At 38.8% G+C, this 15901-nt stretch overlaps 2 protein-coding genes across 2 annotated transcripts in view; both read right to left on the bottom strand.

The window, feature by feature from the left end:
- Positions 1 to 898: 898 nt before the first annotated feature.
- Positions 899 to 8494, bottom strand: LOC111741964. Its single transcript, XM_023532487.1, has 4 exons — positions 8082 to 8494; positions 4663 to 4705; positions 2459 to 2650; positions 899 to 1004 (listed from the first exon to the last, which is right to left on the bottom strand). The coding sequence occupies exons 1-4, from the start codon at positions 8492 to 8494 to the stop codon at positions 963 to 965; spliced, it is 690 nt and encodes a 229-aa protein (XP_023388255.1). The 3' UTR covers positions 899 to 962.
- A 6041-nt stretch (positions 8495 to 14535) lies between these two features.
- SP8 (Sp8 transcription factor) overlaps positions 14536 to 15901 on the bottom strand; it is a 3536-nt gene continuing 2170 nt past the window's right edge. Inside the window, exon 3 of the mRNA XM_011364468.2 lies at positions 14536 to 15901. Coding sequence (XP_011362770.1) covers positions 15392 to 15901 — 510 coding nt within the window. The 3' untranslated portion in view covers positions 14536 to 15391.

Here is a 15901-nt window from a genome sequence, read left to right as displayed (position 1 = left end):
AACTTGGAAGGGTGAGAAATACAGCTGTTCTGGCAATAGCACATTTTCTCCACAACTCTTCATCTTCCTCACCTTCACACACACACACACTCACAGTGTAAGGGAAGATTAGACCCTGGTATCTACATAGTTCGTCTCTCACTGTTGAATCATCCCTGCTATCTTTATTTTCAGGGTGTTTATCATAACTCTTTTGTTCCATTTGCAACCCACTTGCTGGTGCATCATTCCTCTCCCTGGTTCAGATAAAAAAAAAAAAATCTTAATAGCTGTATCATGCAAAAACACAGATTTACAAATGTAATTTTAAAAAAAAAGTAATAACATTTGCACTGGGTAAAGTGTTAACCAAGGTGGAGTCATCAAAAGTGGTTCCAGTTTTCTTAACTCTTCAGCTTCTGTTCAGACAGATGACTTTCCAAATATGGTAAAATAAACACTGCCTGAAGGTAATGAAATTGTTTTAAAATTGGGGCGTTTGGTTATGGACTATAAAATTCTATATATTTTCTTATTTGCAGAAGGCCTATGACATTAACCTAGACAAAATTAAAACATTTGGAGTGACCACAAATAAATTATATCACAAACCCAGAATCTACAGAAAAAGCAACAGAAGTACAAACATCACAAAATTTTGATCACACACTTCTGAAATGTGAGGGACATATTTTTCTCTTATATAGTTCGAGTTACTCCTTTAATAAGAATTGGAATCTTCACAGAAATGCCACAGTCTGTCAGACAACAGTTAACCCTTCTATCTCCATGTTAATTTTTATCAAGGTAGATTATAGAGCCGAAGATTCAAGACACTTTCTTTGATTTACTCAAGTAAAATTCTTCTAAAATGTGTAACATTTTATTAGAATATACAAAGTAAGGACTCAGCGGACCTCTCGCTCTAAATCTAGGGTCCATTTATAGGTATCAGAGAGGTGTTGATTGATATGAATATATTTTTAAGATGAGATCCATAGCCTGCATCGGAGTCTCAAAGGGACCTGTTAACAACGAGGACAACAAAAAAGGTTGAGAAGGGTTGCTCTAGACAAAATAAAAAATCTGTCTCTAAAACAAGTCACTTTGTGTAGAATTCATGAATGAAAATTATAAACCTGAGCACGGATATATCAATTAATGAAGTCCAATAAGTGTTAACTTATTTTCTCTGTCTCAGTATAGTTTTAAAAAGGCATAGGCTCTTGTCTCCATGGTTTTTGCTTTCTTTGTTTTGTTTTTTGTTTTTTTGATCTCTTTTCAGTTTTAGTGTGTTTAGAATTTTCTGTATATGATTAAAAGAAGAAAGAAAGAGCTGTTAACTACTGCTATCAGTGAGTTCTCTTCATTTTTTATACACAATAGAATATTTAGATTTTCTTAATAATCAAGTAACTATTTAGAGGACAAACTAAATTAACCTCTATCCCCTTGAAACAATTTTAGATAAAAATAGATTGGGCTTAATTTCTGCTAAATACATATACACTCACAGACCAAGGTTTAAGTTATTTTAACACACTTTGAGCATTGCAAAATTATAATAGTATAATGCCTACATATTGTTAAATTTTTAAATAGTTAATTTTAGAGTCATAAGGGCAGGATGATGGAGTGATTTTTATTTTTTTCCAAAAAATAATTTTTTCCTTAAAAAAGGAATGCCAGAAATACTTAACTTCTACAATTATAAGTTCTCAAATTATGGCTGTGATTCATGATCATGCTCAAGGCTTATTTTTAACCCAAAGTATGAACACAAAGTAGGCATTCAGTACTTACTTGATTTTAAAATGTTTGAACAAAAGCAAATATATCATTTAAAATATCACTATAAGCTGTTATCTCTACTATAAGCATCATATCTATATCCAATCTATTCACCATTTTCTTCCTTTCCCTCCTTCCAACAACTCAAAAGTTTTAACTGCTTTTTAGTGGTTGTATTTAAGTATTTCCTTCAAGTGCTAATGAACGTCACCTAGGTATTACAAAATTTCAAGCTCGCTAAAGAGTAAGTCTTTAAATTACATGCAATTATTTAAGAAACTTAAAAAACTTAGAATTATTGACTCAGTAGAGCTGACTTTACTCTTGGGCACTATTCTCTAATGGGTCATAAAATATCAAAATTTTTAAATAGATCTTTTTGTCCAGTTATAACAGCTGATCCAAATCAGAATTATTATCTATGGTGGCCATGAATGAATGAACTCTGTATAGGTCAATTCTGTGGTTTTGTGCAGCCAGGGGCCAAAGTATCTGGCTAATTCAGTTAATAAAGAAATCTATAAAAATATCATTGTGGGGTATCCTGTAGACTCATTGATTTGAATCTATAGTACCATGTGACAGTGCAAAATAATATCCAACCTTAATTGGGAAACACAACTGGTTGTTTTCCCAAAATTCTTTTGTAAAATGTTAGCACAAGTAAGGTTCCATTCTTCCCACTTACCGTAAAATCTAGTACTAATAAAAGGAAACCAATTTGTGGGTCCCACTTTAGGGAACTGTATGGAGGGTGCAAAGGCATGAAGGGAGTTTCTGCTTCTAGAGCCAGTGCTCTTTCCCCAGAATGTTCTTCATTGGCCCATATCATTTGCCTCATTTTGCAATCAAGTGTGACGTCATTCAGAAAAGGGCATAACTATGGAAGGACAATTCACAAAAGAGGAAATGAAAATGGCAAATATAAACATATGGGGAAAATGTTTAGCAATCTAAAATTTGCAGCTTAAAGCAATAATGACATTCATTTCTTCCTTATTAAATAAAAAAGATGAAGAATTCAGTCCATATAAGGCTGGCTCTCCTAACTGCTGTTTGCTGGAATATAAACTGCTATATACTTCCAGGACAGTAATCTGGTAATCTCTGTCTGGAGGCTCTAAAATGTTCTTATCCCTCAAGAATTCCTTCCTCTTCTAGTATCCTAAGGAAATAATCAGAAATTAGAACAAAAAGTTATGCATAAGGATGATTAATCATTTGGAAACAACGAAATCCCCAGTATTAAAGAAGTAAGTAAACATTTGCTGTATCCAGACCATAAATATTTTATAAACATTTAAAATTATTTTTGCAGAGAATTTTTAAAAGGGAAATTTATTTTAATATTAATGGTGAAAAAAGGGTTACACTCTAATCACATAGAAAAAAGATTATGCGTTAAAAACACAACTGTATCTCAGAAGTAGGGTTAAAATAATTTTTCTGTTTCTTCATAATTTCTTGTACTTCCTAGAATATCTTCAGTGAGCATCTGTCACCAAAAAATGAAATTTAGAAATGAGGAAAGTCCTCAGATTAGGATGGAGTTAATATGATAATTGACAAATATATAATAAAATTGACATATTTGTACTTGTATGTGAATGTCTCCCTTAGAATTCACAGAGGTAATTATATATTTTTAAAGTACTTATTAATCTAAATGAATATCTAATTGGTTTTATAAAACAAAGTGAAGAAAAAGTACAGCAGTTTGTAGGAACCTGTTCACAGTTTAATTTTCCAGGTAGTGCTACCATCAAGCCAGCCTCCAAAATTAGTTTTCCTAAACTTCTCACTTACCACTTTATTCTGTACCCTCACAGTAAGCTGTATTGCCTGGTGAAAGCAGAATCTAAGATGTGGCTATCTTTTAAGCCTAGGTCTTTGATAAATTCCCTGTCTATGTATATAAGCCTGCCTGTATTATTCTTTATGATTTATCTGATTGGCATACATAGCCTGTTAATATTGTTTTTATTTACTCTTTGAGCTGTCTGAAGAAGGCAAGATGGATAAACCTTAGATGCCAGGTTCATTACCTCCCTCCCTTATTAGCCTGTCTTGTGTATAAGATACACAAGACTTTAATCATTATTTCTGAGGATAATCACAAGTAATAATTATCAAGAAGTAGAAAATTGCTAGAAAAATTAAATTAATAACAAAAGAACCACAAGGAAGAAAACCACTACATTAAAATAAGGAATTGCTTTTTGAGAAAATGTTATGAATAAATGAATGGCTGTTGCCTCTATTTCCTGTAGCAGTCCTTCCACAGAGGAATAACAAACTCTCACGGGAAAGAGTACTTTAACTTCAGATCATTTACTCATAATTTACGGAATAAATTAGCCTGTTTGAATTTCATTTGCAGCACTGCTGCTACAACTTACACATGACTTCTAGAAATATAGAAGTCCACATTTCTGCAGTTTAAGAGCAATTAAACCAGAAGGTAGGTGTAAAGTACTTGGAGAATAGAACTGGCAAGAGCAAACCTTCAGCATAGAGAGGGTCTCAACTGCATGGATCTAATTAATAGAAATGAGGGGTTTTTTTTAATACCTCCTAATATTAGAAAGAAGTGACCAGCAAACATCGGCACAATATCACTTTCTTGAAAGCTAAATAAATGTAGTTTCTTATTTTGGCAGGGTAGTACTAGTAGTATTCTAAATGTGTAAGGATAGCCCAAGAATGAAGCCAAACGAGCTGAAAAATAAAAAGCACAAACGAGTAATGGGAAAATCAACTTTACATTTCCATCCTGCAGATAACAAGTAAATCCTAACTTCACTATGTCCTGCATTTCCCTTTTAAAATAGTCTAGAATGCTACCCCTGGCATTTTAATGAATAGGCAGAAGTTATTTTGTTTTTATATTACCTTTTTTTTAAGCTTTGTCCTGTTAGATCCATGTATTTTATTTCTTAAAAAAAAAAAAAAAAAAGAAGAAGAAGAAGAAATCAGGACATCCGGTTAAATTTGAATTTAAAAATACAACAAGTCATGTTTAGTATAAGTATGTCCCAAATATTGCATGGGGTATACTTATACTAAAAATAATTTGTGATTTATCTAATATTCAAGTTTAACTGTGTAGCCTGTATTTTATATAGCAACCCTTAGGTAAAGTGAAAATATATTCTAAATAAAGAATACTTTCATTTTTTAATGAAACTCCTTATAATCTCACTTAAGATAAAAACTCATGCAAACGTGTTGCTCCATGGAGTAGGACATACATTTATCTGTGCTTTAAACAAAAAGGTGGGAGGGACAACTGTTAGATTTAGAACTTTCTATACTGACAAACTCAGCTTTTTAGCAAAAATGACCCTAAAACTTAACTTGCAAAATATGAAGGAAATAAGTAGAATTATTGCAGTATTTGTATTTTATAATTACTACATAAAGGACAATAATAATGAGTAAATAAGTCATTTTAAATTGTACAATAAAAAACAGGCCTAGGCTACAAATAGAATATTGTTATGAATACATTTTTGATAATTTGCGGTAAAACCATCAACCATTCAAAATTTAATCTGATGCTTCCATACATGAAATAAAAATGAAAACCAAATTAGATGTATTTTATTAGATTTTGATTATGAAAGAAATAAAAACTTTTATTCTAAGAAATTATATTTTAAAGATATATCCCTGAGGAATAGCTTTCTACATAACTTACTAAATTAGTACATAGTCTCTGCATAGGGAAGATGACCATAAGAAGCTGATGAAAAAAACATCAACATTTTGCTAAGCTACGGTCTACCACTGACTGATGTGCAATGCAACATTTGTTGCCTTTAATTCTTTATTATAAAAAATTATATAGCATTATTGATTTCTTATGTTTGACAAATATACCATTGTAATGTAAGATGTTAACAATAGGAAAAACTACTGGAACTCACTGCACTATTTTTACAACTTTTCTATAAATCTAAAATTATTCCAAAATGAAAGTTTACTTTAAAAAATTAAGTTAAAAAAACCATACTACTGCTTTTAGAGTATAAAATAATAAGAGTAGTTCCAAAACCAGCTCACAGACATAAATACCATTTCTCTATAAAAGAAATTACTATTAGACCCTTCCTTTGAAACAAAAATTTTCTCTATGAAACAACAGGTGAAATTTTAAGAATGGAACACGTCACTGATTCTGATTTTCCTGGGTATACATATTAAAACTTCCAAGTGAACACATGGCTAAGCAAAATATGTTCCCATTTAATTATTATACCGTATACTAAATTAATTATATCATATACTTTCTACAAAGTATATGCAACTGAAGAATATATAATATTCTTTTGCCAAAATATTTACAAGGTTGTTTTATTGTGCTCTATTAATTACTATTACAATATTCAATTGTGATAATAAACTAAAATATATCACTATTGAGGGCATAAGAAATAAATTATATGTGTACCTTACTAAAACTTAACTACTACAGTTTTAAGCCAAATAGTTATTTATTAGGAGAAAGAGCAAAACTTAATTTGCTTCATAGTACAAAGGCTACTGACTTGTCATCTACAAGAACATTATTTTTTTAAAGCTTTGAGAGAAATATAATTTAGTATTATTTAAAAAATGATTATTTTCCTTTAGATAATTCATATATCTCTACAAATTCTGTTAAAGAATATATATAACTTAATATTTGTAAAACATCACCAAATCAATGTAAATATCTTATAAATGCATCCCCACCTGCTACTAAGTTCCCCCTTCCTTACAAAGGCCATTGTTTATTAAATTGAAAGGAGAAAGAAACTGCTTATGCAAAAAGAAAGAAAGAAAAGAAAGAAGGCCAAAATAAAGGACAAGTATATAAAAGAGAAATGAAGCATTAATCAGTGTAGAAGAATGAGCACAAAACTTTCTGAAATGATGGGAAACCTGATGATAAGGTACCTGCATAATTAGGGACATTAAATTGGGTGCAAAATTGGGCAGCACAAATCCTTTATTTTCAGTCGAACTAGACAATCACCTGAGCTCTTGAGGGGTGGTGGGGAATCTACTTTCTTCTATTCCCGTGCTTAAAATGGAGTGGCTAAAAAACTTAAAGCTGGAAGGATTGGTTCCCTCAAAGACAAAGATAACCCTGGGTGAATTAGTGAGGTTTTTTCCAACATTCCCTTAGAGTATAGAGTGAAATGAGCATAATGTTGTAAATCAACTCATTGTTTGAGCCCTTTCAAATTAGTTGCCAAGAGAGGAGTGAAAACTTGATAAGCAGGCTCCAGTTTCTATGTGTTGATTTAGAAATCTTAAAGCTTGTGAGAGCTCAATTTATTTAATGGAAGAAAGTTAAAGAGAAGAAAAGTAAACAAGGAAAATGCTATGCAGTGAAACACTGATGTAAATGGAGTATAAAGGGTTTTCTTTAAACAACAAAACAATAAAGAGTTCCATTGTGCTTTTAAATTACAAATTTAGATTTCTTTGATTTAGGTAAAGAGTCTGATTTCCTTTTGAGTTTCAAAATGTCATGATCCATTTAAATATTCAAACTGTTAATGCTGTTTCTTATCTATCTTGGGAGGATGGATTATAAATCAAAATCTTAGAGACTTAAGTCCATATTTTTCTAATAGATGACTATTTTGAATGAAGCAGCAAATGGATTTTTCCTTTAACCATGTCCCCCCTACCCCCCCACCCCATCCCTTCCCCCAAAGTCCTCTGCTCTGCAAACCAGGTAGGTTCAGAACACTGGCTGCTGCAGCTCCAGGTCTTGACCCTTTTACTCAGAAATCAAGCAAAAAAAAAAAAAAAAAAAAAGCACTACACTAAAATAAGTAAAGAGAGGTGGCAAGACTGAGTCCAGGTATTAGAATGCAAACCCCACGTGGCTCATCAGCTTTTTTCCAGGAAAATGCGGCCCGGCTTTCATCAGTGTGTACTTTTGTCCTGATAGGATTGCATATTTAATCATCAAAGCAAATATTTTTTACCCTCAAACAAGATCCTTCAGTAGATTTTTAAAGTATTTTTAAACCACAAATAAAACTTAAATGAAAAAAGTGACGACAAACTGCTTTTAAGGGATCAGAAAGGTGAGAGCGGGGAGACTAGCTCATCTGTACTGAGATTTGAAAGGCACTTGTAGCTTTCTTGCGAAGCTGTATTTAGCGTTGAGCAACCGGCGAAATTGTTCCTGGTGACAGCGCAGTGGGAATTCCCACTCCAACAACCCATGAAATGTTCCTGCATAATTATTCACTTTCTGAGGCCTATTAGAACTTATCAGCAGAGAAAGAAATTTAATTTAAACTCACCCCTCTGTGCTAAAGAATGACCGAGACATGAGATCAAAGCGTGAAACTCTGTCCTCCAGTGGTTTGCAACACCTAGGCACAATAGGGTGAGAGAACGCGGCATTCCAGTGCTTTCCGGCCTTCCGGACCCCGGAGAGAGGGGTGGGGGCAGGGCTCGAGTCACTGGCTGGTTTGAGGGAGGAGGGTGGTGACGGCTCCGGAGCTGGACGTGTCAAGTATATCCTGGAGCTCCTGGCGGCCAGAGTGCTTCTGTGGGCGACTGCCGGGCTTTCACTGCAGACCAGATAGGCCATCCCTCTGCCTTCCCCGCTACTGGGATTCAGGTCAGCGGAGCTCATGGATTTAGCCCCAAAACCCCCATGGTTGGAGCCATGCCCCGCGCAGGTGTGCAGCTCTGAGAACTCCTCGGACATGTGTTGAGGAAGATGTTTATGTGCAGCCTCATCAGAGGGTGCCTTAAACACAGATAGTGCATGCACAACCATCAATAAGTGCCAAGTTTAATCCTTGACATACCTCGAGAGTACAGAGTGGAACCATGGATCCAAATCTATGTTATAAACCTTCTAAGACCACAGCCTAAGTCCTAAAGGCGTCTAACTGTCAGGGGGGCGGGAGAGGAGAGGTTTACCAGGAGCCACTCCTTCTCACCTTCCTCCCTGGGGGCCGGTGGATTTTCCAAGACCTTTAAAGAGAGTGTGGCGTTCTTTTCAGACGGGGCCGATCCATCCTCACCTCTCTCCACAGGTCACCAAAATACAAGGCATGGAGAATGTTGCTAGCGATCCCATACATCCAGCTTCCCGAAGGGCCGAGAGGCAAGGGGAGAGAGGAAGAGAGCCCAAGAGAGGTAGTCGGGGTTTAGGTACAATGCGGTAAAACTGAGTTCTATTCAACAGGTACAGCGATCATATAGCTATATCTCTCTATCTACCTATAAATGCTCCCCTAGGAAGTCACTGAGGTGGCTAAACCGTTCTTAGATTCCCGAAATTACAAAGGCAAAGAGTTTTCACAGCCAATTGGACTTAATTTTGCCTTTATTAATATAAAAACGTGGGGAAAGATGAGCAAGTTCTTTAGAGTCTGGCAAACCCATAATAAAAAGACGAGAATAAAAACTTTTCACCAATGGAGGACGCTGCACGTCGTCAAACGCCTCGTGGGAAGGGAGGTGGGTGAAAGTGAACACAGCAGTTTAGCCCAGAAAGAGCACAAGAGGTGAAGGAGCACATGCAGTCACTGCCAAGGCCAAGAAAGAAACCCAAACAAGTTCGGGAAAAACGACCTTAGCCCATCCACGCCGCTGCCAGATGCAGCAAGGGACGTGCCACCCCGGCAAAAGGTGGGACAGAAGACCCGAGGTCCAGGCGCTCGGATGGACAAGGGCAGCGGGAGGATGCTGAGGTTTGGGGAAGGGAAGGGAATCCCCACGCCCGTCCTGCCGGAGCATCCCTTGAAAGCCAGGAGGTGCGCACAGGAGGCTCACTGCCGCGATTCTCACTGTGGGCTCGCCCCTGGTCAGAGGCTCCTGGATGCACAGGCCTGGTGAGGCCGGTGTCGCCCGCGCGGGGCGCGCTGCAGAGCGGACACAGGGCACAGGGTGGCGCTCGCTGTCCGCGGAGGCAGCCGGGGCGCCTTTGTGTGCGTGGGCTGCTCACGCCTGCAGCACTAGGGGGACAATGGTTGGGGGCCAAGGCTCGAAGGTAGATCCCAGAACGCCGTCCCACCCTTCACTGCAACCCCAGGGTAGATGGTGCGGCTCGCCTGCTCGGAGCCCTTCCCGGGGGGGTTCGGGGGTCTTCCTCAGAGCAGCCAGCACGTCGAGGAGCAGGACGAGAAAAGAAGAGGCAGTTTTTCGAAAGGCTGGGAAATTCTCCCATGCTCAAAATCTACCCCTGACTTCACTGAAAAAGAGAATGAGGGAAACTTGGAGCAGCCCAGACTTCAGCTAAGAGCCCTGCAAGAGAAGCAGAGGGAGCCTCCACCGTTCCCTCCCGCACAGAAAGAAGTGCTTGCCTCAGAAGCAAAGTTGGGGATTGGACTTAAAAGCCACAGTGGAAGGACTTGTAAGAATGACATTCGAACAACAGTGAAAAAGCAGCAGCTTCCAGCGGGCGCTTTAAGTCCTGGTTTTTTAGTCATCTCAAGCTCTCCGCTGTCCCTAGAGCTCTTGGAGCCCGACTGTCGTTAGGAACCACAGCAAAATGTAGAAGACTGTTTCCTCACCGCCAGGAGACTTCGCAGAAAATTAAATTAAATTAAACACGCGCCCAGGGACCAAAGAAAATAGATCCTCCCCCCTTCACTATAGTAAATTAACACTTGTGCGCACAGGGAGTGCAACGAACCTAAAGAGATGCCCACTGACGCGCATCCCCTTAAACCGCGGCGACTGGAGCCCAGAATGGCAAAGAATTGCCGGCTTTCCTTTAATCCGGAAGCAAGGAATAAATAGGGTGCAAGCAAATTCTGAATCTTATTTTTTAAACAACAGCAACAATTGTGTATCGAGCAAAGTCTTCAAAAGATGCCACTCAGAATGACAGTCCTTAAAAATGAGAACAGCATTAGTCTACACTTCGTTCCTTTTGATTAACACGATTTTCCTTAAATGCAGTGGTAGAATTAATCTATTTGGGCTACTTTTAAAGGAAGAAAAAAAAAACAACTTGTAGAAACCATATTTTTTAAAAAGAAACGGACTTGATCATACCTGAAGTTTTCTTAGAGGTGTAGGGAGAAATAATAATGCCTATTTGGGCAGGAAAAGCAAAAAGTCAGCAGAAAAAAAAACCCCACAATTTATTCAAAATGCTTGCATCAAATCAATCCCCCTTTGAGGCTATTTGTATGAAAAATTGAACTTTCATTATTTATCTTTACCATTTTAGGCAACCAGAGAATAATCAAATTTATACAATTCTTTTTCCTCTCTAAAGTTCTTGCTTTAATTTACCAGCCTAAAAAAATCATCTGACCTTTTAGCTAATCCTCTACAATAAAATATTTATTTTAAAGAAATTCCTCCATGGACCTGCTGTAACATTTCATTCAATAATCTAACCAAAAGATCTGAGGGGAGATGAAAATGTTGATGGCAGAATTATCGACCTGCCCAATCGAGAGTCTAGTCTCATCACCTGTTCGTCTTTAATTTTTTAATTTCAGCATTCTTTCCCCCAAGGGAAGCCCAGTTCAGAAGTCATATCAAGATTGGGGTAAGAAGAGAGTGGAAGCCAAACTCAACCAGGAACTTTTTCCAAGATCAGTTGATAGAGAGGAGTAACTCATAACATTTGCTTAAATTAAGTTTCTAGCATTAAATATTTTAGTCGATGGTCCAATCTCAACAAACCACAGTAACATAAGTCCCTAGGCAAAAAAGATCAACCAAAAAAGAGAGAAGTTGAGCCAGAAAAGGAGAAAGCAGGATAGGGAAGAAATCCTCAAGTTTGGGAAAGAGATGAGGCAGGTCAACAGAAAGACTGGATTGAGCCGCAGCCCTATTCCAGTCTCTGGAGGATGGACTGATATATGCTAGCCTGACCTCTGGGTCAACAGCTAGTTTAATTCTACCTTGATCTGCAAGACTGGAAGCTTGTTCCTTGGTTCAAAGTGAAATCCAGCCTTTGACTTCATTTGAGTGAGCCTCTAGGTTCTGTTAAGAGGTGCTTTAACCCAGACAAAGCAGGGAGAAATCACAATTTTGCACTTCATCCTCTGTCCTCTGAAGAGGATGTTTGTCCCCGAAAGGAAACCCTGCCCATACTGCAGGACACGAATCTAGAAATACTGCTCAATAACCATCAAAACAAAATGCACCAAAGCTAGAAGAGGGAGGAGCTGAAGGAAGAAAGTGAAAGTTTACAATCTGTACTACAGAAAAATCTGTCCCCCTTCAACCACCCCAAAGAAATCTTCTAGACGATCTCTCTCCTTGTCATCATCTACCCTCTTAAATCAAATGTGATTCTGTATGTAATGCAACTGATATGATAAATATACCAAGCAGCTCTCCTTACCTGCTACTACATTTAACTCCTTCATAACCGTTTCCTCCTCCGTACTGCAACTTTCAATAAAAAAGAAACAACACTTAAACTGTGTTCTGCATGTTATTCCTAGGAAGAAAGTGACAGAAAAAGACTATTTTACTTTTTAAAACCATTATTTAGAGCTGTATACCAAACGATCAGAGCTAACTTGCTTCCCTAAAACCACAGGGACTGGAAGTCTCAAATATCTGCATAGACAACAGAATTAAGGCAGTCTGCTGCTTAGGCAAAAACTACATTATTCTAAAATATCTCATCTCTAATTGGTTTTTCTTCTGAATTTACAATATTTATAGCACACTATATTTTCACTTGTTTCTATGGATAATAATGGCTTCATATACACTTCGATGGAAATTTTTCAGTCTAAAATGTACACCAAGACTGAACTTGGGGTGGAGAGAATGCAAACGGAAAGAAAGAAGCTAAACTTATAAGAATCTGAACACACTAACTTTTTATTCAATTTGATTCAAAGTAATAATAATAATCTAATAGTGAAATAGTTTGATATAACAGCAATCAACATTTAAAGTATTTTATGTTTCAAAGTATGGCTCAAGGAACACCCATTGCTTAAATGCACTTAGACATAACAAGACAATATTTTTTTATTGGCATCATTGACACCTATGAACAATAGCCTAGTAAATAGATTAAGGTTTAACCTTCCTTTTCTTTGGTGGCTGTTTAGAGACTTTAAAAGAACAGATAACTCATTTCAACAGGAATCTACTGATATTTACCTCTACATAATCTTTAGCTAAGACATGGAATGCCAAAAACAAGCTTTTGTTGGCTTGACCTCTTCCACCCCCTAACAACAAAAGTTATCCTCAAACGCATGTTTTTATTTTAGATGTATTGATCCTACAGTGTAAGGCCTGTCCTTTTAAATACCAACAGCAATCAATGCCCAACAACCTGACTCCTTCTGGAGAGCGAGAAGGAAGCAGAACAGGATTTCTTTGATTTGTCTGATGACTTAGTACAAATTTCAAGAGGTCAGTAAATCCGGATGCTTTGAGCTAAATCTACTGGTAAATAATTAATTACATTTCTTAGACACTATAATCTTTATCCTGGTAAATAGAGAAAACACAGTTTCGCCAAATAGATCATTCCATTTAAGTAATATCTTAAAGGCAATTATTTAAATATTACCACAAAACAAGGTTATATTTTGTTAAATTAGGCATTTAACTGAAGATAAAATGTAAATGTCCATAGTTTAAAAAGGAAAAAAGATACAAATTAACTGGCCTAATCTTTTATCTGAGTTTATTAATACCATTTAAAATATTACAAATAAATCAATTACATTTCATGCATTTAAAATGCAAGTCTAAAATGTTCCAGAGAAAGGCTTTTCATTTCAATGTGAAATATCCAAATTATTTCAACATTACAATGAGCAATTAGTTTGCAGAATCTGCAAACATTTAAATGTAGTGTCAGGAGTGTTTATTAACAGTTAACAATATTACCTTCAGGAAATACACAAAGGCCAAAGTTAGTTGAGTTTCACTTGGACAATTTATTTAATACATGGGTTTTGGCAGACCCAGTTATGAAATATAGGAGAACTCTCACTTTAACTATGCCTGAACTGCCAGCAAATGCAAATAAGTACATGCTCCATTAAATTAAATGTCATCTCACATTTATCAAATATTGTCTTACAGTTTGATACCTATCTAAATTCATATTCGAGCAAAACTAGGCCCCGAAAGTGCGTTTGTGGCTCTGCACCTCCAGAAGTGAGTTCAAAAAACCTGCAGCTCATCAGAACTGCAACAATAACTCTTAATATTTTCTTGTAACAAAAAAAAAAATCAAGTTTACTTCAATATATTTTCAAATATTTACTGGAAGTAATGTACAAGAAAAATACTATACAAAATCGTCTCCTGGACAACTGCACCTCGCACCCATACACTGGTGGAGTTATAGTTAATTGGTAACTAATCTAGAACGATTCTCCAGTTGTACAAACCATTAGGTTCAGATATATTTTACAAAGGTTTTTTTCCCCCTATTTTCCCTCTTTTGGCATTTAAATTACAGCCTCGTCTAAAACAAACGATAGCTTCTTCACTTGTTTATAAGTTTAAATGACACCAAAAAAAGTTTAACCCTAAGAATGAATCTTCGATGAATTAGAAGAATTTACAGAAGGGTACTACTATACAAATTGATGTTTGGACTAGCGAAAGAAAAAAAATTGGGAGATTAAGCGGAGTGTGTGAAAAAACGAGGTAGAAAAGGACAAACAAGGAGATAGTGAATCTGGTCTCACCGGAAAGGGGTATTTTTGCATAAGAAAGACACCTACCCTCACCCCCACCCCCACCCCATAAGTTAAGTTAATGAGATCAAAATAACTTTGGGATCAATATTAGCACAGTTTGGAGAGAAAGACTTGCTCACTGCTAGAGGGAAAACTATATAGATGGGAAATCAAGTGGAAGGATGACTTTTTTCTTTAGGATTTTAGTTTAAAAAAAAAAAATGTTATAAAGATGAAAGAAGGCTGCTGCAGCGATTCGCCAAGCCTGCCCTTAGCTGAAACTTTCATCGGTTCCACCTCAGGGAACAAAGAAAAAGAGGCAGAGCTGACGCTGGGAGAGCTAAACTCTGCAAACTCCGCATCTCGGTGCGGCCAGATGGGCATCCCCACAAAGCTCGGACGGCTTGGTGCAGGGTGGGCAGCGTCCCGGCAGGATTCTCCAAAGCCCAAACGGCCAAGACTGCTGTTCTGGAACCAAGCTGGTGGCTGCCCGGCAGGGCTGCCCCGCACGGGCCTCCTGCCTCGCCTCCCCACGGCGCTGCTCAACCTTGCTCAGCCGAGTTGCTCCCGCCCGGGCGGAAGCTCCGGGTCTCCCAGGCTCTGGATTCGTCCAGCCCTACCTCAGGGCGGCCACCTCCCCCTAAGAGATAGGCCCGTCACACCCTAGAAGGGAGGAGGGAGGACGAGAATTAAAGGCCCGGGGAGGCTCGGTTCGGGCTTTTCGGGGCTCCGACACTGTTACGGGGCGTACAGGGAAAGCCAGGACCCAGGACCGCAATGCGTGTTACTTACATGTCCATATCTCCTTTACAAAGCTAAGTCACAGAGGGAGTTAGAAGAGAGGGACAGAGACAGGGCGAGCAGGGTGCAGTGGAGAGAGGCTGGAGCTGAGGCCGGGACAGCCAGGGCCCAAGCGGAACGGGGTGGGAAGGGGCCGGGGGAGAGGGGCACAGGAATGCGCGTCACTCCAGGCCGTTGCGGTGCCCGGGCTCAGGGGGCTGCAGCAGCTCCGGGGAGTGGCAGGGCGGGCTGCCCGCGGCGCTGTGCTCGCTGTCGGTGTCGCTGCCCTTCTTGCCGCCGCTGCCCGAGCCCGCCGAGCCGCCGCCGCCGCCGCCACTGTGCGTCTTCACGTGCTTGCTGAGGTGGTCGCTGCGCATGAAGCGCTTGTTGCAGACCGGACAGGCGAAGCGCTTCTCGCCGGTGTGGGTCCGCAGGTGCCGCTGCAGCTCGTCGGAGCGCGTGAAGCGCTTGCCGCAGAAGAGCCAGTTGCACACGAAGGGCCGTTCGCCCGTGTGCCAGCGCAGGTGCGCCTTGAGGTGCGACGTCTTGCCGTACACCTTGCCGCAGCCCGGGATGTGACAGCTGTGCAGGCCCTTGCGCCGGAGGCTCGCCCCGGCCGGGCCCAGCCGCTCCGCCTCCTGGCAGTTGGGGCAGTCGCAGGTGGCGCGGCCCGAGTAGCGGCGCGCCGAGGA

Source organism: Pteropus vampyrus, unplaced genomic scaffold (genome assembly GCF_000151845.1).
Source record: "Pteropus vampyrus isolate Shadow unplaced genomic scaffold, Pvam_2.0 Scaffold4, whole genome shotgun sequence".
In the NCBI taxonomy this organism is placed as follows: domain Eukaryota; kingdom Metazoa; phylum Chordata; class Mammalia; order Chiroptera; family Pteropodidae; genus Pteropus; species Pteropus vampyrus.
This window is presented reverse-complemented; position numbering and strand designations above follow the sequence as displayed.

Bases quoted from the DNA above. Each gene is read 5' to 3' on its own strand.
- LOC111741964 (XM_023532487.1), bottom strand. From the start codon at position 8,494: ATGTCCGAGGAGTTCTCAGAGCTGCACACCTGCGCGGGGCATGGCTCC. The intron at 4,706-8,081 runs GTGAGTTTAAAT...TTTTTTTTTAAG, and splicing joins TCATTCTTTAGCACAGAGGG to AAATAAAATACATGGATCTA. The intron at 1,005-2,458 runs GTAAGTGGGAAG...CGTTGTTAACAG, and splicing joins TATTAGTACTAGATTTTACG to GTCCCTTTGAGACTCCGATG.